This window comes from Protopterus annectens, chromosome 16.part0, assembly GCF_019279795.1.
Source record: "Protopterus annectens isolate FY-2018-M chromosome 16.part0, PAN1.0, whole genome shotgun sequence".
NCBI lineage: Eukaryota > Metazoa > Chordata > Ceratodontiformes > Protopteridae > Protopterus > Protopterus annectens.
In genome coordinates this window covers 406496973-406520032 of record NC_056750.1, presented here as the reverse complement: position 1 = coordinate 406520032, position 23060 = coordinate 406496973, and the positions used below count along the sequence as shown (strand labels likewise).

Sequence of the window (23060 nt, the reverse complement as noted above, 5' to 3'; positions counted from 1 at the left end):
TAGGTTTAGACAGTGGTGGGTTCTGAATTGGGATGAGGTGGCAAATCTGGCAATATTGTGGTAAGATGTAGTAAGTTTCTTAAGGTTACTTTTAGATAGATTAGTGTAAATAGGGGATGCATACAGAAGGGTAGAGATAAGGTGTGTTTGGGCTAAGGTTGTCCTAGCTTCAGGTGTGAGGAAGGGCTTTATCCTGTACAGGGATCCTATTTTTTTATTAACTGCTTTTGTTGTACTGTTGATTTGACAATCATAGTTAAGGTTATTATCGATAATAACACCGAGAAGTTTAGTTGTGGAATCAGGAGAAATAATGGTGTTGTCAGTTGCTGTAATACAGAAGTTTGACAAAGTCAATTTACGGGTCGGTGAAAAGAGTAATAATTTAGTTTTCTTAGGGTTAAGGAGTAGACAGCGATTGGAGAACCACTGTTCTACAGTTGAGAAGGCTGATTGAGTTTGAATCTGGAGTTCGGTTTGAGAAGAAGCAGTGCAAATAATGGTGGAATCATCTGCATCTTGTATGCAGGTAGTGTTGGGGATAGATGATTGGAGGTCGTTAATAAAGATGGAAAATAGAAGTGGGCCTAGGATAGACCCTTGAGGTACTCCTAAAGAAATATGGAGGAGAGCATATAGTGAGTTTTTCCAGAGTACGGCTTGCTGACGGTTTTCTAGATAGGAAGAAAACCAGGTTAAGGAAGAGGGATCTAGAGCCAGAGATTTTAGTGTGTGCAGAAGAAGAGTATGGTTTACCATATCAAAGGCTTTTGATAGGTCTATGAAAAGAGAAGATGTAAGTTTGTTATTGTTGCGGTTGAAGTTTATGGTATTGGTAAAGGAGAGTAAAGCTGTGGTGGTACTGTGAGCAGGTCTGAAACCATGTTGAGTGTCAGCTAGAAGGTTGTTATGGAGGAGATGGTTGAGTAGTTGTTTATGTATACATTTTTCCATGATTTTAGCTAAGGGGGATAGAAGTGCTATGGGTCGAAAATTGGAAAATTCATACGATCTGCCTCCTTTATGTAAGGGTATAATGTGTGATATCTTCCAAACTGAAGGAAAGATACCTTCTTTTATTGATCTGTTTATTAGGATAGAGACAGGGTAAGCAATGGCTTTTGCTGCTAGTTGCAGGAATTCAGCAGGAAGCTTGTCTGCGGAAGGGGTGGTAGGTTTTAGTTTCTGGAGAAGAGATTGCATATAGGAGGTAGATACAGGTTGTAGGTGAAGGGGAGGGATAGTGTTTATTAAGGTATTTGGAGGTAGTTGGGAAGTATCTGGAGATAATTGGTTGGCTAGAGTTTGTATAGAATTGGTGAAGAAGGAATTAAAGTTATTGGCTGTTAGTGTGGGATTATCAGGGTCAGAATCCTGAGGGTTGGGTGTAATTAATTTGCCTGGGGTTAGCAGATTATTAATACATGACCAGAATGTTTTTGGTTCATTTTTGGTAGTTTTTTGAAGTTGAACATAGTAGTTCTTTTTGTCTGATAGAATGGCTTTTTTAGTACTGTTTCTAAGTTCTTAAAAGCTTTGGTGGTCAGTTAGACGTTTGGTGGTACGCCATTTATGCCAAGATTTATTTCTTAGGGCTATTTTATGCTTAGTATTTGTGGTTAGCCAGGGAGCAGTTTTAGTTTTGGTTCTAATGGTGCGACTTGGGGCGTGCTGATTGAGTATAGCTAGGAATGTAGAATTGAAGTGTTCTACTGCTTTGTTGAGTGGGAGATATTTTAGTGGGGCCCAACGACATTGTAAAAGTTCAGCTTGAAAATGATCAGGGTTAAATTGCTTTTTTGAGTGTAGAATTCTGAAAGTGGTGGGTAAGGTTAGGTTGGTTTTGCTTCTAGTGATATTGGTTAGTGCGTGGTCACTAAGGTCATCTGGAAGGATACCTGTTTGGTAGGTTTGCGAGGGGGTTGAGAATCCAGTCTAGGGTGGTACCCTTATTGTTTGTTTTATTAGTTCTAGTGGGACTATCGATATGTTGTTTGAAGCCATAGAGGTTGATATGGGAAGTAGGGTTAGCATTGTTACAGGAATTCCAATCTATGTTAAAGTCCCCTAGGACTAGTGTTTCTTGTGGGAGTTTGATAGAAAGTTGGTAGAGTATATCTTCAAGGGTATTGATGTTATTTCCTGGGGGGAGATAAGCACAAATGATGTTTATTGCTTTAGTGTTATTGATTTGTGCTTTGGAGCTAATTACTTCTGCATTTATGTTTTGGGTAAGAGTCAGATCTAGAGGATTAAGTTTTAGTTTTGCTTTGTACAGAATGGCTACCCCACCTCCTTTCTTGGTAGTGCGATCAAGTCTAATAATGCTATAACCAGGTGGGGCAATTTCGATGTCTCTAATGGAAGGTTTTAACCAAGTTTCTGATAGGCATAAAATGTCAAACTTTTGAGTTTCGAGGAGGGCATGGAGTTGACTAATTTTGTTACAGATACTACGTATATTGAGATGGGCAATGGAAAGGGAATTGGAAGGTGTAGAGTATAAGAGAGATAATGGTTTAGTTTGGTTTTGTTCTATGTTGGTTGTAATATGATGTGGGCCAGGATTGGGGTGAATATCACCATCTTGTAGTAAGTGGAGAAGAGTAAGATATATCTGTTGTTTAAGTTTATAGTGAGAAACATATGTCTTTTTGGTTAGAGTTTTTATAAACTTGCAGTGTGCTAGTCTGTGATATTTGGCTAGAAGATATATGGACTGAGAGGGTGAGTGTATATAGGATGCAGATAAAGGTATTGCATGTGTTGAGGTGCCTTTAGAGGGCAGTGAAGGAGCGATATTCTTGGAGAATTCGTAAGAAGTTATGATGTAAGTAGTTATTAGAGATGATATTAATAGTAAAGAGATAAGTAATCTCTGTAAAGCATGGATGGATAATATGGGCATTGTGAACTAAGTGGAGGTTTGCAGTGAAGTAGGATATAGTGTGATGAAGTAATGTTAGATGATAGTAATTAGAGAGGGTGGGGCAGGAGGTAGGGATGTAATGAGATGGGTATAGTGTTTCAGAAAGGGGAGGGTGTATTTCTATGATAGGGGTAGCTGTGATGGATTTAGGGAGTGGTGTAGAGATGTGATTGGAGAGGAGGTGAACAGGGGTGTGTCCCTATTTGAGATAAAGGTAGGACCCCTGGGGGTGGGTGGGAAGTGGGGGTAGGGAGGGGAGCGGAGTGAGCCCACAGGGCGAACGGAGCGGGAAGAGCCAAAGGAGAGGAGGTCCAGGAGAAAAACTATCAGTGAAGTACTCAGAATGAAGGTAAGTAAGGCAATGGGATATAAGTATAGTAAGGCAAAGGAATACAAGTATATTTGTTGTCAAGAGGTAGGAGAGAGTAGAAGCTCAAAGTAGTAGAGAAGGGTAGAGAGAGGTAGTGAAGCAGAAAGGGGCTAACAGTAAGATAGGGTAAGATAAAGACAGTTTGCTAGGTATGAGCAGCTTACAGAGGGAAAAAGAAAAGAAATCCCCTAGTAGATGGGGGCCACCTAATAGCCACAGCAGGTACTTCTATCAATGCTGTTTACAGGGCTAGAGGGTTCAAGCGTGAGACAAGCTGCTAGGGATATTACAGGGAATATGAGATCAGTTGGTTGAGAGGAGGAGGGGGGTTTGGTTGCAGGCTACTGGCTGAGCTGACTTTGGGTTTTACAGTTTCACTGGGAAAGAAGCATACAAAAAAGTATTTAAAACCAGCAGGAGCTCTAGGACATACTTCCTTATGTCTTTCCAGGAGAAGGCTCCCCTTACTGGGATAGCTTTATTCTTTAAATTAGGAGATGAGACAGCAGTTTTGGCTAAGATGCAAGATCCAAGACCAGCAGGTGGTCAGGGGGTTGTATGGCTGGGAAAAGGAGATAGAAAGGAGATAATTTAGATATGGAGCAAACACAAGCTTGAGAAAGCACTACAATAAATTACACTTAGCATCTTCATGTAAAAAACTCAAAGTCCAGCAACAGTTCTATTTGAAGTTAGTGCAGGCAAAACAGACTATAATCATATATATTGTATAATGGCAGCAATTAAAACAGATAAAACATATGTATGAGCAAGCTAGAGAGTGTCATGAAAACACAAATACCACATCTAGAGCAAGGCCATGGTAACAAGATTACACTAAAATACTAGATATCCAGTCAAGAATGCAGTAGAGGTAGACTAAGCTACCAAGATTGTCACATAAGACTATAATAAGCTGGGTTATGATAAGTCTCCGCATGAGCTAAAGGAAGTGCATGTAAGGTTCAGTTGAGCTAACGGGGTTACACTTAAAACCATCTGTAAATACTAGATGAAAACACCAAGGATATAAAGACCACTAGGTTAATTATACGTTAGATAAAATGTACTATTCTCTAGACAGCAAACAGCAAGCGTGGTTGGCTAAATAAGAAATGAGTCCAGTGAAGGAGAACGTAATAATATACAATGAGATTAAGAATAACCTTAGCGAGTGTTGAGTAGCTAAAAACTAGTGTGGTCTAACACTACGCATTGTAAATTTAGAAATTTAAATGTAAACCTTTGTAACCTTTTAAAATAACCTAAGCAAGTGTTGAGTCGCTAAAAACTAGTGTGTTCTAACACTACGCATTGTAAATTTAGAAATTTAAATTTAAACCTTTGTAACCTTTTAAAATAACCTAAGCGAGTGTTGAGTCCCTAAAAACTAGCATGCTCTAACACCACGCATTGAAGTGGGTTCAAAGGGCTGAATGCATGGTTTAAAATAACTGGATCTCGCCTCAGGATTGAAAGCACTAAGCTTAATTAAGAAGCGCTGCTATGGCTCGTGTAGCGCCACTGTAAAAGTAGGCACGCTACTAGCACCAGGTATAATGAAGGGAATTTAAGATGCCACGGCCTTATTAAGGCACTGAGGAAAGGAAAAACGCTGTTAGCACAGCATATCATAGGGAGTGATAATACAGAAAGGGATGTTTTAATCTTAATGCGTAACACAGTGGTGCAAAGAGGATAGCTGTTAGAGAGCATGCTATAAACTCTGCTTAAAGCATGTAGTACATAGCCTAGAAAGACAAATCTAAATAACCAAGGGCTTACTTATCAGGGCCTGGTAAGGTGCGTATATGGTAACTGCACATAAGAGCAAGCTACAAACTACGCACGCTTCTATGACTGCTCAGGTTAACAAACCTGTTAACTGTTAGTAGAGATCATAGGCTCCAAATCCAAAGTCTGGGTAAAGGCAATATCAAGGCACTAGAAAGGGAGTAGATAACTAGCTAATTCCCTGTTTAGGAATTCCATCTTTTACGCAGACGACTTGCGTTTATAATATGATTTGGGCTCAAAAGCGGAGGGAGCCTACAGGTTTAAGCGCTGATTTGAATCAGCTATTATCACACTGTGCGAGTCGTGAGACTGACCATAACCCAACTACTACACAAAACTGCAGCTAAAAACATTAAATGTATTCGCAGTTTTTAAAGGTAAAGCTACATACAGTTACTGTAAGTCACAGATAAATAAGCAACATCAAGTGAAAGCAAAAACACGCTACTCACAAAGAACGCCAAAGGCAGGATCATACAGTAGCCAGGGAAATCTAAGGAAGAGAGGTGGCGCGAATCTGGGCAGGTATATTTATAGATTATGAGAGGAAGTGGGATAGGATGGGGGAGGGGGAGGAGTAGGGGGCAGGCAGAAAAAAAAATGGAAGGGAGGTGATAGTATCAGTCTGGAGAAAGGAAATAGATTATTACATGAGGAGGTAGTAAAAGCGATGACCCAAGGGTGTAGTGGGTATAGAAAGGTGAAAGTAGTAAACAATCTAAGAAAGAAGTAAGGAGATAGACGTAATTGTGAAGTGAAGAAGGGCTATGAAAGGGAGGTAGTAAGAACAGGGAAGAGCCAAAGGAGAAGAGGTCCAGGAGAAAAACTATCAGTGAAGTACTCAGAATGAAGGTAAGTAAGGCAAAGGAATACAAGTATATTTGTTGTCAAGAGGTAGGAGAGAGAAGAAGCTCAAAGTAGTAGAGAAGGGTAGTGAGAGGTAGTGGAGCAGAAAGGGGCTAACAGTAAGATAGGGTAAGATAAAGAGAGTTTGCTAGGTATGAGCAGCTTACAGAGGGAAAAAGAAAAGAAATCCCCTAGTAGATGGGGGCCACCTAATAGCCACAGCAGGTACTTCTATCAATGCTGTTTACAGGGCTAGAGGGTTCAAGCGTGAGGCAAGCTGCTAGGGATATTACAGGGAATATGAGATCAGTTGGTTGAGAGGAGGAGGGGGGGTTGGTTGCAGGCTACTGGCTGAGCTGACTTTCGGTTTTACAATTTCACTGGGAAAGAAGCATACAAAAAAGTATTTAAAACTAGCAGGAGCTCTAGGACATACTTCCTTATGTCTTTCCAGGAGAAGGCTCCCCTTAGTGGGATAGCTTTATTCTTTAAATTAGGAGAGGAGACAGCAGTTTTGGCTAAGATGCAAGATCCAAGACCAGCAGGTGGTCAGGGGGTTGTATGGTTCCTTATGTCTTTCCAGGAGAAGGCTCCCCTTAGTGGGATAGCTTTATTCTTTAAATTAGGAGAGGAGACAGCAGTTTTGGCTAAGATGCAAGATCCAAGACCAGCAGGTGGTCAGGGGGTTGAATGGTTCCTTATGTCTTTCCAGGAGAAGGCTCCCCTTAGTGGGATAGCTTTATTCTTTAAATTAGGAGAGGAGACAGCAGTTTTGGCTAAGATGCAAGATCCAAGACCAGCAGGTGGTCAGGGGGTTGTATGGTTCCTTATGTCTTTCCAGGAGAAGGCTCCCCTTAGTGGGATAGCTTTATTCTTTAAATTAGGAGAGGAGACAGCAGTTTTGGCTAAGATGCAAGATCCAAGACCAGCAGGTGGTCAGGGGGTTGTATGGTTCCTTATGTCTTTCCAGGAGAAGGCTCCCCTTAGTGGGATAGCTTTATTCTTTAAATTAGGAGAGGAGACAGCAGTTTTGGCTAAGATGCAAGATCCAAGACCAGCAGGTGGTCAGGGGGTTGTATGGTTCCTTATGTCTTTCCAGGAGAAGGCTCCCCTTAGTGGGATAGCTTTATTCTTTAAATTAGGAGAGGAGATAGCAGTTTTGCCTAAGATGCAAGATCCAAGACCAGCAGGTGGTCAGGGGGTTGTATGGTTCCTTATGTCTTTCCAGGAGAAGGCTCCCCATAGTGGGATAGCTTTATTCTTTAAATTAGGAGAGGAGACAGCAGTTTTGGCTAAGATGCAAGATCCAAGACCAGCAGGTGGGCAGGTGGTCAGGGGGTTTTTAATATGAGATGAAAGATGCAACAAATGTTTCAAACAAATTTCAAAAACAGCTGAAAAGGTATAGCCAAAAATCCAATTCCACTAACTACAGACATCCGAGCTTGGGTCTAATCATTTTATGTACCTTTGGAACTGAATAAAAATATTACACAGTGTGATTTTCTACTGTCAAATGCCACTGTAAATCTGATGTTATCATGCTTTTATCAACCCACTTAGACAAGCATCTATCAATCTTGACTGTAAAATGTCAAGTTGGATCCAGTTGTCAATACTGTTGGAAAATTCCTTTTTAAGGAATTTGTGGAAAATACCTGTAAGATGACAAGAGGAGAGGTTGAAATCTTGCTCAGTTTTCTTCTGGATTCAAAAAAATTAGTTAGGCATAGTACAATCCCAAAAATATGTGGGGATTTTTCCCAATGTGTTAAGAGCTGTAATACTTACGTGGTTTGCATCAGTTATACCAGTTGCATTTATAATGTAAAAGAGTTTACTAATTGTTCAACCAAATGGGTAGTATATGCAGCACTATGTCAATGTGGTATATTTTATGTGGGGCAGACATCCGTTATGTGGAAAGAGTATTTCACATCCGAGAGATCTGAGCTGGAACAAGGAAAGACTAACTTTATATAAGCATCAGTTGAAACATAAAGGGGCTATTTTTGCCTTTATCAGGTTGGATGAAAGTCACGTTAAAATCATATGCAACTAAAACTCAAAAAGATAAAAACTGGAAATATAAAGAATTAAAATGGATTGTAATTTTTGGCTCCCAAACATACTCTGGTTTAAATGAGATGACCTAAATTAACATATTTTTTACTTTTTATTTTTGTGAATCAAGTGACTGTATTATGAGCATTAGATAATAGTAGTATTGTAATATATAATATGCATGTGTTTTAAGTGTGTGTGTGTGTGTGTGTGTGTGTGTGTGTGCATGTATGTATGTATGTGTGTGTATATATATATATATATATATATATATATATATATATATATATATATATATATAAATAATATGGGTACACTTTACAATGCCAAATTTTTGAAAGATAGAATTTCATATGGCCAAGACCATATGATCAAAGTTTCGGAATCTCAACATTGTAAACAGAGATCTGCATAGAGATCTACATACAGCACGGAATGGGAGATTTCCCTTTTCCTCACTGTAGTGCAGTCTTGGAGTTGGTATATTTAAGTAGCGGGGGCGTGGGGGGTGCAGGGGGGCAAGTGAGAAAGTTTTTTTTTTTTGTGGATTTATTTTACAATGTCGAGGTTCCGAAAGTTAGATCAAATGGTCTTGGCTATATGAAATTTGATCTTCTGGAAATTCGGCATTGTGAAATGAATCCATAAACACACACAGACACGCACACGTACACACACGTGTGTACATACGTATAGAAACTTTTTTTGATAATATATTTGATATTTATATTGGTAAATGATTTATGAATATGTGAAAAAAATTAATTTGCTGGTGGTTAAGATATTTAATGGAAATGTTTTGCATTAGCCGGATGCTGTTGTCATGTAATGGAAACTGATGAAACAATTAGCACTTATAAGGATTATTACACAACTTTGTATTAGCATTGAAAAAGTCTTTGGTGGGTGAAAACTGTGCTTTCTTCTCAGTAACAAAGGAGTGTTTGGTATTTTGAGCGATGAGCCTTTTTTGGGGTACTCATGTGTTGATGGTGACTTATAAAAGTCCGATCTGACTGAATAGAGATCGCCATACAGAGCGGAAAGGAAAGATTTCCCATTTCTGCAATGTAGTGCGATCTTGGAGTTGGTATATTTAAGTAAGTGGGGGTGGAGGTGCAGGGGGGCATAGCCCCCCTGCTATAGACATTTGATGATGTGTTTTTTTGTTTTACGTCAGTTTTCAAACTTTTATAAGTTCGGACATATGGTCTCTCTCAAAAGATTTTTTTTTATTGGTTTATTAATGAAGGGTATCCCCATAGAACTGGAATGGTCTCTTCTTGACCTTTTGGCTAAAATAAAGTGTAGAGTGAGTGTGTGTCTGTGTGTGTGTGTGTGTGTGTGTGTGTGTGTGTGTGTGCGTGTGTGTGTGTAGATTTAGTATTCACCCATTTTGAAGGCAGATTGCATGGATTTCATCTCTTATAATTTAGTGTAGAGTATTTCATCGTTACAGTACTTTGTCACTGAGAGTTTAAATCGGTTTAGTAATATGATTAGTGATATGTACTGTGAAGACAGGAAAGGGATACTGTCACTAGAGAGATGATTGTATCCTCTCCTGAAGGACATTGTGGGTTTATATGTATGAGAAAATAGTTTGGTAAAGGCTTTATTACTGATGAAAATATTGTACTATAAGGCACTATGCTCATAATGAAATGGGTGAAATACTGGGGACTCACTGATTATAAACCTCTGTTCTGTAACTTGTGTGAAGTGTTTTGAAGTCTGACAGACTTTAATCATAACTGAAAGCAACAGTGAACATTTTGTCATAAGCTTTTAACTTCATTCCCTCCTTTGTATTCATAGTAGATGCCAGTGGTATGAATTTAGGTTCTAAAACCCCAACTGCCTGTATCCCTGTTGGTCACTTATTTTGGTGGTAGTGACAGAATTCATGCTGCATTTATCACATTGTTTTGAGGAAGATGTGTGATTCAAACCCCATTGTATCCATATTTGCTATAGTACACATACAGAGAATGCAGATGATTGGAATTATGTGGTATTTGCTGTAAATCAAACTAAGCCAAGTGTGCTTTTTGATGCTTTCATGGAAATACCATTTGCTTTCTCATCCAGTGTTTGATTGTTTTCGTGTGTGTGTATAATATATGTATAAAATATTTCCTTATAGTTATCAAATGAGAGCTGGAACAAGATAAGGATTCATAAAGTATGTTTTGAATTTTTCCACTTTCTTATAACTAGGTCATGGTGATGTCTGTTTGCCAGAGGGGCACTGTGGATTTTGTGTAAATTTGTTATTGATTCAATGCCATCTAATGAACCTGTCGACATATTTTTTCCAATAATGTTTCCTCTGTATTTAGGGTGTTGATTGTTTTCTGTTTAGTTAGGATTTTTTTACAGTCGTGTGTTTTGAAAATGCATATTGAAATGTGAATTTCTGTCTTACCTGAGATGTTCTTTATTTCAGTTTTCCTCCCACTGCCGATCATTAGCAGATACCTGTGCCCTGCCCCAGTCACTAGGATTACCTTACCCTCCTGGCATCCTGAGACTGACTCCAATAAGGGTTGGAGTCAGTGAGGAAATCAAGGGATCCCAGGTCCCTCATCACACTGCTGTCAGGAGTGTTTTACTTTACTTTCTACTTCCTCTGTGTACCCTTAACACTTTATGTGCACAGGATGTATAATGGGAGTACAGTGCCAATTTGCTTTATACTTTCTCAAGGAGCTGACATTGGCAAGGATCCCTGCCCACACTTCAGCAAGCACTATGCAGTTGATTCCCTAATCTCTTCCTGAGAGCTTGGATTACTTTTTGTGCTTGTGCACATGTCCCCCCCCCCCCCGAGGATGGGCATACCCATCTTCCCCCTGTTAACTTTTCAAACACTTGGGGCATAGTCAGGGCTTTATTCCTCTACTTCACAGCATTGGTTAATTGAGACTGTTTTTGAGAAGAATATATGTGTATGTTATATCTATGATGTCTCTGACTATAACCTTATCATGAACATATAAATTCATGCATGCAACTCCCATAAAATATAAAGCTGCAGAGTTCTGAAGCAAAGGAGACCTTCAAGCTGATATAAATGGCCTATGTATCAGTCTCAAACATGCTAAGCTTATCCTGTGTCAGTGATATCCACATTATCTGCAAGGGATTTAATGACTGCCATTGAATGCTGAAGAAAGGAAGATATGACAAATATCATCTGCTCAGCACCAGTATCACACACTACCTATCTGTAAAGAATGCATTCAGAGGAATCATACATATGATAAGAAACAAATGACAAAATATGGCAATTTGTGATAATCAGTACACAAACAGTGGGCCAAAGACTTATAAACTAGAAAATTCTTTTGGATTATTCCATGATAAAAGACAAGCAACTTATGGGCAGAATACCAGAGATAGAATAAAGACACTCCAAACATATCGTAATCCACTATGATAAATGTAGTGGCAAAGAATAACATTTTTCTCTCAGCATAAGTAGATTTTTAGGGCCCTAGTGAAAGCTGTTTTACTACTGTGGTGAATCTGAAATACAAACCAAAGTAAATCTAAGAGATCCTGAACCCTTAAAAAGATTCAAGATAAATAAGGATTGTCAAGACATAAATATAATTTCATAAGGGATAATATTTCTTAATGATGCCAGAAAGCCTCTCGGCTTTAGAGGTGTTCTGGCAAACTCCTAAACAACTAGACTGTGAACCTCCAGCTAAGACAAAACAGATTCATGTTGACACAATGATGTAACTTTTAATGAGTTCCAATTTAATGAAAGCCACTTTCCCCAAAAAGTAAAATTCTTTATTTGAGGGAGGCAAGACCTATTCTTTCTGATTTCCTCCCATATCTCATCCATAGTCGCACAACAGTGTATTAAAGAACAAATTCCGAAAGTGACTTGCAGCAAGTTTGAATGAGGGTGACTATGGCATAGTGGTTAAGGTCTTTACCTTATAGAAACAAGGTACAGGGTTTGATTCTGACCTTGGATTATTGCTTAGGCTTAAAATGGTCTTTCAGGGCAGTTAGCCTAGCATACACATATGAACTTATAGAATCATCTTTCACTGAAAGGGTTCTCAATCTGCTGACATGCTCCCAATAAAATTAAGCTAGTAGGACATGGGACCATGCTGTTTTATAATGGGTGGAAACATGAAATGAAACTGAAGTACTCTTGAGTAATAAAATAATCAAATATCTACTATATGTTTAGTAAAGAGTTGACAACCACATGAAATAAGGATATACACATGAAGATGTTATCAACATCAACACTGTCAGACAATTACCTAAAACAGATTTATGATGTGTATCAAAGGACAAATCCAGTTTTAGGAGCAAATGACAAACCTAAATAGTTTTGCCTATTGGGTATAACTGTTCAAATGCCAAGACCTTTGCCAGACCAATTGTCCAGTATCCCGATTTTTCCATTTGTGGGGTCACCTGATGATTCTTCCTTCTCCTAGATCAGACTGTATTCCTCTTTGTTTCTACAGACAGAAGAGCTTTGAGGTTCCAATCTTTTCTTATAGAATGGTCCACTTTCCAGGTTCCTTTCCTTTTCTAGACCCCAGTTTCTGTCTGTCATCAAAGCTATCCATCTGCAGCCATATTTATTGTATGACCCTCTTCCTCTACCTTGATTTGGTCATGATCCTAGCTGACCTTTCTGTATGGTTGCACTATGAATCCTTGTCTAAACTTTGGTCGAAGCTATCACCAGATGAAGCAATTTGATTGAAACTGTGACTGGATGAGGTTTAAAAAACAAAAGTACTTTTTTCAGGGGGGGGGGGGGCTTGTACCCTGCACTCCCTCTTTGTGCAGGCTTCACCTCCCCTTAGTTAAATATGCTAACTCCATAGCTACATAACCAGGTAGATAATTGAAATGTTTTTCCTGCTGCTTAATGTTTGACAAAAAAAATTATCACTAATGATAATTGTTTTACAGTGCCAACTATGATGCACTGTTGTTATATATTTGCTTTTCTCTGCAGGTGAGTAACCATTGAATTGGTATATTTATAGAAAAGGGTATGGATGGTGGAGGGTAAAGCCCCCCCCCCCCCACCCCATGGTAGTGAGGCTTGCCATCCAAACAATTATTATTTCATAGTTTCATAGTATAGTACTAGGCTATCTGCCCTGGGGCATTTGTAAGCCTAGCCATAGTGATGTGGCTTTTGCCACCCCATGAAATGGTACAAAAATGTACAGAATAAATTTAGAATGCTGTGCCTCTGTCTAGTAGTGACACAATGAAGGTCCCCTTATATAATAGAATTAGTTTACTGTGCCCCTGTCTAGCAGTGACACAGATGTGACCCCTGGGGTAAACTTACAATCTCCCATCCACTCATCAAGATTTCTCTTGAAGAGAGTCAGTGAGGGGCTCTGCCTAATACAAACTGGGATCTTGTTCCAAAGCATGGGAAGCCTCTGGGTTATGAATCTATCCCTCCAGCATGTCCTATTCATACTTGTGCCGAGGTTTAAGTCTTTAGCTCTCATGGTCCTGATGGATTTGGATTTTTTTGAGGTGGAGCATGTCCATCAGATCCTGATTGGACATGGCCTTGTATGTCAGGCAGAGATCACCTCTGAGCAGGCGGTATGCTACTGAATAGAGCTGAAGTTTCTTTAGTCTGGCAGAATAAGACATATGTTGGAGACCCTTGATCCTCTTGGTGAGGTACTTTTGTGGTCTCTCCAGCTGTTGCAAATGCCGGGTGAGGTACATACCAAATGGGGCATTGTACTCAATCATGGGTCTGATGAGGGAGGAATATAGGGGTACAATGACATCCTTCGATCTGGATGTGAATCCCTTCATGATGAGGTGTGCAAGGTAGAATGTTTTTCTAACCCTTTGGCAATGTGGGTGTCAAATAAGAGGTCGCTGTCGACTTGGGTCCCTAGGTCTCTGATTACTTTTTCCATACTCAGTGGGTTGCTGTCTATGTGATAATTTGTGGGTACTTTATTTTTCCCAAAGGGGATGACTATACATTTTTTGGCATTTAGTTTAAGGCCGTGACTCCGGCACCAGTTGTCCGTTTCTGTGAGGCCTTTTTGTAGGATGTGTGTGTCTGCTGGTGTATCGACTATGGCACCTAGTTTGCAGTCATCTGCGAACTTTGTCAGCCACAGCCCTCCCATGTTTGCTTTAACATCTGAGAAATAAATGCCGAACAAGAGGGGTCCCAGGACAGATCCCTGTGGGACACCACTTGTGACTGGCTTTGAGTCTGACATTGCTCCAGCGATTTTAACTTTATGGGTTCTGTCCTTTAGCCAGTTTGCAACCCATCTAGTGACATAAGGGTTTACTTTTAAGCTGTTGAGCTTATCTATGATGCCTGAGTGGGGTATTGTGTCGAAGGCCTTAGCCAAGTCCAGGTATGCTGTATGGACTGCTTTGCCCTCATCAATGGCTCTAGTGACTGTTTCGAAAAAGTCAACCAGGTTTAAAAGGCAGGATCTGCCCTTTACAAAGCCGAACTGGGTGGAGTCAAGTGTCTGTAGGTCCCCTATGTCTCTGTTTGAGTTCCATAATGATTCTTTCCATAGCTTTGCAGACCAGGCTGGTTAAGCTTATGGGGCGGTAGTTTCCAGGGTCTGTAGAGGCACCCCCCTTGTGCAGTGGGACCACTGTTGCTGTACGCTAGTGTTCAGGTACATATCCCGAAGTAAGGCTAAGGTTAAATAGCATTTTTATGTGTGGGTTTAGTTCCTCTTGGAGTTCACGTAACACGCAACCCGGGATACCGTCAGGTCCCATTGATGCTATCTTTTTTGCTTTGTTTAGGGCGGTTCTCACTTGGACATCTGAGATGACAGGAAGAATACATTCAGCTGGGATAAGTATTTCTTCTTTTGGGGGTGAAGGAGGGGAGAAATTTGCACTGAACCTGTCAGCCAGAATCTTGGCAATATCTGTGGGTTCAGTGTATTTTTTGTTGTTGTGAACCAACTCTGAGCAGGTTACCAGTACACCTTGCCTTGTCCGGGTATCTGTAACTGTAATTCCAGAAATCTAATTTATGTGGCTAGTTGTTCATCCTGTGATGCATTTTATGTGGGGATGACAACACGCAGGTTAAGAGACAGGATTCCTGAGCATCTTAGGTCTATCAAAAACAAAGATATGCACAATGCGCTATTTCTGCATAGTGTAAAATGTATTAATTTTAAGAAGTTTATATTCTTTGTTATTGATCGTGTGAAAGAAGAGAAAGGTGGGATGTTAAAAACAGGGTGGCCTTGAAGGAAATGGAATGGCAGTTAAGGTTGAATGCAATGAAATTTCCTGGGCTGAACGACTACATTTCCATTAAACCCCTGTTGATACATCAATCACAAATTTTATAAAAAATGTGGCCAAGTTTTAGATATTCAATGGTTATGTTTGTAACACCATTGTCTTTTTAAATTGTATAATATATATATTATATCTTATACATCAATATTATATATATATGTATTTATTAGTTTCTTTGATGATTTAGATGAACTATATATTCATTATATTTATTTTACATTAGTTAATAATATATATATATATATATATATTGCATTTGTCATGACTATTTATGTGGTGTTTTATATTTAAATTTGTATAGGTTGTGTGTATATTCTTAAGAATTTTTTATTGAAGTTTTAGTTTACTTAAGTGGAGTATAGTTGTTAATTATTTGCAAAGGCTCATTGGTTGTGTTGATTGATTAATAGTTTGCATATAAATGTGGGGTGGGGGTATGTGTGTTTTTTGACTCTGAAGATGCCTTGTAAGGTGAAAGCGCTAAGTCGTTTCATTAAACAACTGTGATTTGGGAGTGTATTCTTGGTTGGTTCTTTTTTGGTTCCTGTGGCTGTACTTTTACATCGACGCTGCCCAGCTGTTCAGTTGCCGGTTGCAGTAGCCGTGGAATTGTGTTTGTATTTGCTTTTGCTTTAACTCCTTGTGGGTTAGCCCTAGTGACTTCAACTCTGAGCATATCTGAGGGTTTCCGCCCAGGTTTCTAACATAGCTGAAGAAGGCTTTGTGGTTATCTTTAGTGTCCTTAGCGATTTTTCTCTCAAAGTTGGCCTTGGATGTTTTTATGAGAGAACGTAGTTTTCTGCTAATGTTGATCAGAGATGTCTTCCCTTCATAGGATTTTGCTCTGACGTGCAGTAGCTTCCTTCTTTTGTTATACAATTTGTTTATGGCTGAGGTCCACCAGACAGGACGCTTACCTTTGGTGGAGAGGGACTTGGATTTGTTTGGGATTGCATGATCCATGCATTCTTGGAGATGTCCATAGAAAGCATTTGTGAATGATTCAGCACTGTGGGATGTGGTATCCACTGGCGCAGTGGGCTTAAAGGTTACCATCTCAGTCTTAAGAGTGAAGTCTGCATTTGAGAAGTTTTTCACTGTGGTCTTTTGTGCTGGGGGTGGAGGTGGGATATGTATATCCAGGGTGATTAGTTTGTGGTCAGATCTCACTAGTGAGGGGTATACTTCCGGTGTGGAGCATTTTGTCCCCATGTTTGTGATGATCAGGTCTAGTATATTATCTCCCCTAGTGGGAGAGGTGACTAGTTGTTCCAGTGCATTTGAATTTATGAATTCCAGGAACCTTTGGGCTAGGGTATTAGGGCTAGAATAATGTACCCAATCTATGTTTGGGTAGTTGAAGTCTCCCAGTATGATGGTATTTTGTGATACATTCATATCCTCCAATGTCTTCAGGAAGGCTGAGTGGGGTTCTTGAGATTGGGAGGGTGGTCTGTAACATGCTACCAGTTTTATAGCAGTTTTGCCTATGGTTAGTTGCACCTGTATGGTCTCTGATGCTTCATGTGTTGCTACTAACCTGGAGGTGTGGGTGTCCTTGATGAATATGGACACTCCCCCTCCCTTTGTGGTTCAACCCGGGTTTTGGGGCCGAAAAGCATGATACGAGGTATAGCCTGGTAGCGCTGGGGTGCTCTCAGGAGCCTTGAACCAGGTTTCAGTTACTGCACAGATATCAATGTTCTCCATGCTGAGGAGTGCATCAAGTACCTGCATCTTGAGATTTAGACGTCTGGTGTTGAGCAGCATTACCCTTAGGTTTTTTCCATTTTCGTTTTCTAAGGAGGTGGGTTTGTCTTTTGAGCCTTGCCTAAAAAAGGCACTATGGGGGTGGCAAGAGCCTTAGCCAATATCCGGAAGCCCAGTGGTGACAGGTGTAAGCCATCCCTTGCGAAGCAGCGTGGCCTGTCCAACATGTCATCCCAGGCAGACAGACATTGGATCTCCTTAGAATGACACCAGTACTTGAGCCAATTGTTAAAGCTGATCATCTTGTCATTGTATTGTGGTATCATTCTTGGTGAGGGCAAGATGCTGCTCAGGGTCAGGGTCATACCAGCCTGGGCTACATAATCGGAGAGCACCTCTATGTCTCTTTTCATGTAGTCCAGGGAGGTACATCTCAGGTCATTCACACCAGCATGGACAATGACGGAGTCATATTTGTACTTGCTTTGGAGTGACTTGAGTGCATGTGTTATGTGGCGGATCCTAGTTCCCAATAGACAGCTCACAGTCACCTTCTCCTTGTTCAGCCTGGTCAGCGGGACATCAGTGTGTCTGACTATAGAGTCACCTATTAATAGTGTACCAGGCAAGGTGTTTGGCCTTAAGGGCTGTGATTGGTTGACACACTGATTTATTGAAGTATGTGTTGCATGTGTTTTGTTTTGAGGTGGTGGATTTTTGGATGTCTGCTTTGGGAGTCTCTGTTGTTTTGGTAAGTTTTTATTAGAGCCTCCGAGTATGTCTTTGTGTTTTTATGTGTTTGGTTTGCAGTTGTGGTAAGTCTATGTGGGACTGGGATTGTTGTGTGTGTGTGGTTGCCATCTCCTCCTGTCTGGTCATGCCAGCCCTGAGTTGAGAGAATTCAGCCTCCAGTTTGGCTATATAGTTGCATCTCTCACATGTATTTGTGTATGTTGGGAGGAGGAGGGGGTTGTCTGTGTACATGAGACAATTGTAGCATTGTCTCAAGATACCCAGATTGACCAGCTGAATTGGAGACAACGCCAGTAATCTACCACTCAACATGCTAGAACAGTATAAGGGAGTGCTGTACCTTTAAGGGAAGTGGATATTCACAGGGTTGGTAAGCAGATGTAGTGCTTTACTTAGTACGAGAGTGCTTACTTAGTAGAGAAGTATTGAGAACAAGTGCTAGGCTTATAATATAGTGAGTAGTCTAGTTATACTAAGAGTAGAGCTTCCTTAAGGGAAAATTTGAACAGTAGACTTGGCGGAGCCAGAAAAAGTTTAACCTTGTTTAACCGGAGCTGCGCTATGCGCACAACTGCGCAAAGCCGTGCAAATGCGGATTTTAAACAGTGAACTACAAAAGAGCTAGAAATGGTCCAAAACAACCAATTACTACAGCTTCTTGTGCTGAGGTCACTTCCTACAGGGACAGGTAGGCTACTCAAGGCTCCCCACTCCCACTGGTGAGCAAAGAAACTTCCTTCTATCCAAGTAAGGTAATGGACAATACAGGAACTACACCACAGCCCAGAATACAGCAATGCCTGTAAACTGGTCTAAACTAGTCGAGGAGAGGCGGGAAAACAAGGATTATTTTTTTTTTGTTTGTTTTTTTGGTAGAAACACACAGAAAATGCAGAAACAGTGATAAATTAGTTACACAGGCTAGCACACTTTAGTGGGCAGCCTCCACAGTTAAATTAAACAAACAAACAAACTTTCGATCAAATTCGACTAAAATGTAACTTTAAGTGCAGATTTTAAAATAATGCAGCAAACAGTTAAAAAACAGTTCAAGCTAGTTCAGGGTAAGCTACAGAAGCTATTCCAAGTGAAAAAAAAGCAAAGATACTTAAATCCAGAAAGTAGTCGCTTTTCTGAGTTCCCTGCTTCTAGCACCACTCTGCAGAACCACGAGGGGCTTGTCTGAGCAGTATAGCCAGATGAAACTATGACTGGTTGTGTTCATCTGTTGTTTCATTAAGCTGTTACTCTAGGTAATGTTGTGCAACCTTATTTAAAAAATCCATGCCAATGGTAATTTAGAATGGAAAATAATAATTACTGATCTGCAGCTCATGGACGTGTACAGCCTCATCCATTTAACACTGGACAAAGAGAAGGGAAGCCTTTTTGGTAAACACCTTTCCTTGGTGACGGTGTGGAGTAACCAGCCTTACCCTTTCGTGAATACATGACATCATTATCCTTTCGATGAAAAGTACCTCTTTCTGTTAAAACTAATGTTGTCTCCTGACACTCAATTTCTTTATCTTCCCCAAGTATTACTCCAACCACTTTTTCAAAGCGACACAACTGCAACTCCTATTTTTCCTTCTCTGAGCCCTCTTGAAATATAATGTTCTGCAATATATCACTTTCACATTTATTACAGCAGGTGTTTTTTTGTTGACTATCAGTGAGACTTTTTTCCCTACCCTGCATGTAACGGAATTCCCATTTCATTGCCTAAGATTCCATTAAATTTGAATCATGCTTCCCACACACCCCTCCTCACTTTCCTCATCTTTCTTCAGTAATCTGTTCTCTTCCTGATAGCGTCACCACATATGCCTGTTCATTGCATCATCACCTCTTGACTGGCTTGCATCTGTGTTTTTATGTCATAGGCTGTACGTACAACTGGGACACAGTAACTGGATATCAAAAATAGGACATACCCTCCTTGACACCTTGCACATCTGCCATGCCCTTACTTACACCTTACAGATTCTTTCATCCTGCCAGTTTTGGTAGAGATAAGTTTGACACTATAAGAAGAGGGATGAATGGTTATGTATAAAAGGATGTATGATGGATGTGGAAAGGTAGGCATTGTTGGATCCTCTCGTTCATTATACCATGACTCCCTCAGGAGGGTCAGATGGCCCATCTATCGCCTGTCCCATACAGAATACTGTATCCATCCCAGCATTGCTTCCTTTTCCTTATAATAGTGTTCCACTGGTTTTAACCCTCTGATTTTCTTCTGTTCTGGTCTGTAGCTTTCTAGTCTTCCATATACAGGCCTTCCTTTATTTAAATGTTAATCTTTCACCTGTGAAGCTCCACATTCTTTCTGGATCTATTCAAAATTTAGAAGTCTTTACTTGATTATTTTTAAAACACAGAGTATTTTTTTTATTTCAGATATGAAATACTGGCAGACTGGATACCTTACTCGCCTTGAGCCTGTGTGGAACATACTTAGTTGATAGATGTAAAAAGAGTTTTGTATTAACCTTTCAAAATGTTTACATTTATTTCGGGCATGAAATGTTGAAATGAATGGAGTGGAAGATAGTGTCCCTAACTGAAGGAGCTACTGTAGGGAAGTGGATGACTCCCTACTACCTTTACTTCAGGGTTTGAGTTGGGTGGGATGCACTCAGTGGTTGGAAAGAAAAGGAGTAATATATAAACAAGAGTTATGTACTATACCGATACTGGTGAGGAGTGTCCTCCACAACATAGCGTATACGCGTGTGTATGTATCTATTTATCTGTATGTATGGGTTCCTTCCATAATATTGAGTATGTGTTCAGTTGATGGCTGTTCAGTCAACCATTTATGATCAGCTAAGCAGCTGGTTGAAAGGTGTCTGAGACTGAACAATTCCTTGTGTTGGGGAATATGACCTATGGTGAGAGCTCAGAGTTGGTATGTGTAATTATCCGGGGGATTGAAACCCTTCAAAAAGCAATGTTATTCTTTGCTTCTTAAAATTTTGCATGCACTGAGGCTGTTTCTTGGCACACTTATAGTTGCATGTTGATGTGGGCATTTCAACATTATTGTGTTGATGTTTAGCATGTTGATGTTGGGTATTCAATGTATAGTAATAAACCTTGTATAATCTGAGACGATAAAAAGGAGGTTTGGTGAGTCATAAATGCATACATTGTCAGCATATGTTTTTTACTGTTCACAATTTAGTTACATTGCAGCATCCATAGAGTTTGTTGTTAGAACACATTATTTTTTTATTTTTGAGCACACCTATATGTGGATTTTTGCATTGCGAATATTCCGGTAATATATTTCCATCAGAACTGAGTTTATCTTGAATAACATTTATTTACAAAATCCAGATGAAACACACAATTACTATTCTGTATATAACACTCTGTCTCTGAAAATATTTTATGAGGTAATACAAATTTGGAAGTAACACAATATTTGGCAACATCAAACATTCTAATGGTAACTGATACTGCGTTGTTCTCAGAAGTAGGCGCTCCACATATCATTCTGTTGTATTATTCCTGCACTAACACAGCATCCTTCCCTTTATCATCGATTTCACCAAACCTTGCATTTAATTTCCAGAATTGATACAGTTTTCTTTTACTACATTAGCTTGCAGAATATTCTATTCAGTGGCAGAAATTGAAGGAGAATTTCCTTAAGGTCAGTCTAAAATGTAATCACACCACCTCATCCGATGTTGGCTCTGTGTAATCAATAGTCGTCATCCTGCATCCTGAGTTCATAGTTTTTCTCAATCTCCAGTGCTGCGTTGAAGATTTGTTCATCTCTGACCATGTCTTCAAACTGACAAATACACACTATCAGTAATTATTTCCCCTAACCTTCAGACATATTAGTACTTTTTACCAATCTAACACCATTCCACAAAGACTTGGCATAACGTCCAACACTTTAGATAAGTACATAAGACTAGATGTATAACATTTATTTGTTTGATTTTGGCAGATCTAAAATCATGATCCTGGAAGTTTCATTTGGTATGGCTTCAATCACCACAGCAATGCATGCTTGCTCAGAAGACCCCATACCAAAATCCATCTATACTTACTCAGCTGGCTGCAAACAGTTCTTAATTGGACATTATTTACTGAACAGCGAAAAAAATCTATTATCTTTGTATTATTTAGTGAACCTTGAATATTTTAACAACTGAGAGGTTGCTTTATTTCCTCCACTGATTGAACTTCAGTAGTTTCATTGATAAGTTTGCCATCAAGCATGGTCTGGGTAATAATTTGTACCGTTTTCCTAATTCTGATATCTGCATGAAAGGAAGAAAAGCACATATTAAGGCATTTAGTATCGACTTTAGAAGATCATTCATTTGTTAGAACATTTGTGAACAATATTTACAAATCCCACTTTATTCCACACATGTCATGTTTCTTAACTTAAAGTATAGGCACCTGTGAATATTTGGTCTAGTAGCCTTTCAATATTGCTGCTATAAAGTTGTGATAATACGAAATTCAGTAAGACTAAGCATGTTAAAGTGTCAAGCTGTAATGATAGGCAGCTGACATAGCGTTAATGTGAGTTTTCAGTTATACAAAATGGCTGCCAAGAAAATAACTTATTTTAGATGGCTCTTATAACCTTGGGGGCATGCAGGTGCTTATTTGGGTGGTCATCTTCACATTGTAGGTTTGTGCCTTAGCATGTGACTGCTTATCTGGATCACAACATACTGAATTCAAGACCACCAAGGAATAGAAATTGGTGGAGAATATCATGTTGTGTTTTACAGGTTTGTATCCATACGATGCCATAAAAATCTTGTATGTGAATGTTTTAACCTTATAACTGAGAAAAATATGATGTTTAAAAGTATTACATTAAGGACTGAATGACCTGTTGTCTAATGGATTTCTAGTACCTAGCTTTCTGCTTTTCATTCAGGTAATATACTATTGCAGGCTGAATGTTTTCCACAGCACTCGCAACTTGACAGTGCCTACTGCATTAACTTGTGAATGAGAAGCAGATACTTCAAATCATGGGTATGATGAACCTGAACCTGATTGACTTCTTCAAATCAGTCTCCAGAGCCGTGGATGAGGGTAAGTTGGTCCACACAGCCTATCTGGACCTTGCCAAGGCCTTCGACACCATCCCCCACTCTCGAATCATAGATAAACTTACTAAGCTGGCCATAAATCTCTACATCACTCGATGGGTTGCCAACTGGCTTACTGACAGAACCCAGACAGTAAAAGTAGTCTACTCCA

General features: G+C 39.6%; 1 protein-coding gene across 4 annotated transcripts in view; it reads right to left on the bottom strand.

Annotated features, from left to right (window-relative positions):
- Nucleotides 1–20959: 20959 nt before the first annotated feature.
- LOC122790313 (keratin, type I cytoskeletal 18-like) overlaps nt 20960–23060 on the bottom strand; it is a 508415-nt gene continuing 506314 nt past the window's right edge. For all 4 annotated transcript variants that reach the window (XM_044057831.1, XM_044057834.1, XM_044057833.1 and 1 more), the window contains one exon: nt 20960–22093. In XM_044057831.1, the coding sequence (XP_043913766.1) occupies nt 21975–22093 (119 nt within the window). In that variant the 3' untranslated portion in view covers nt 20960–21974. The remainder of the gene's footprint in view (nt 22094–23060) is intronic.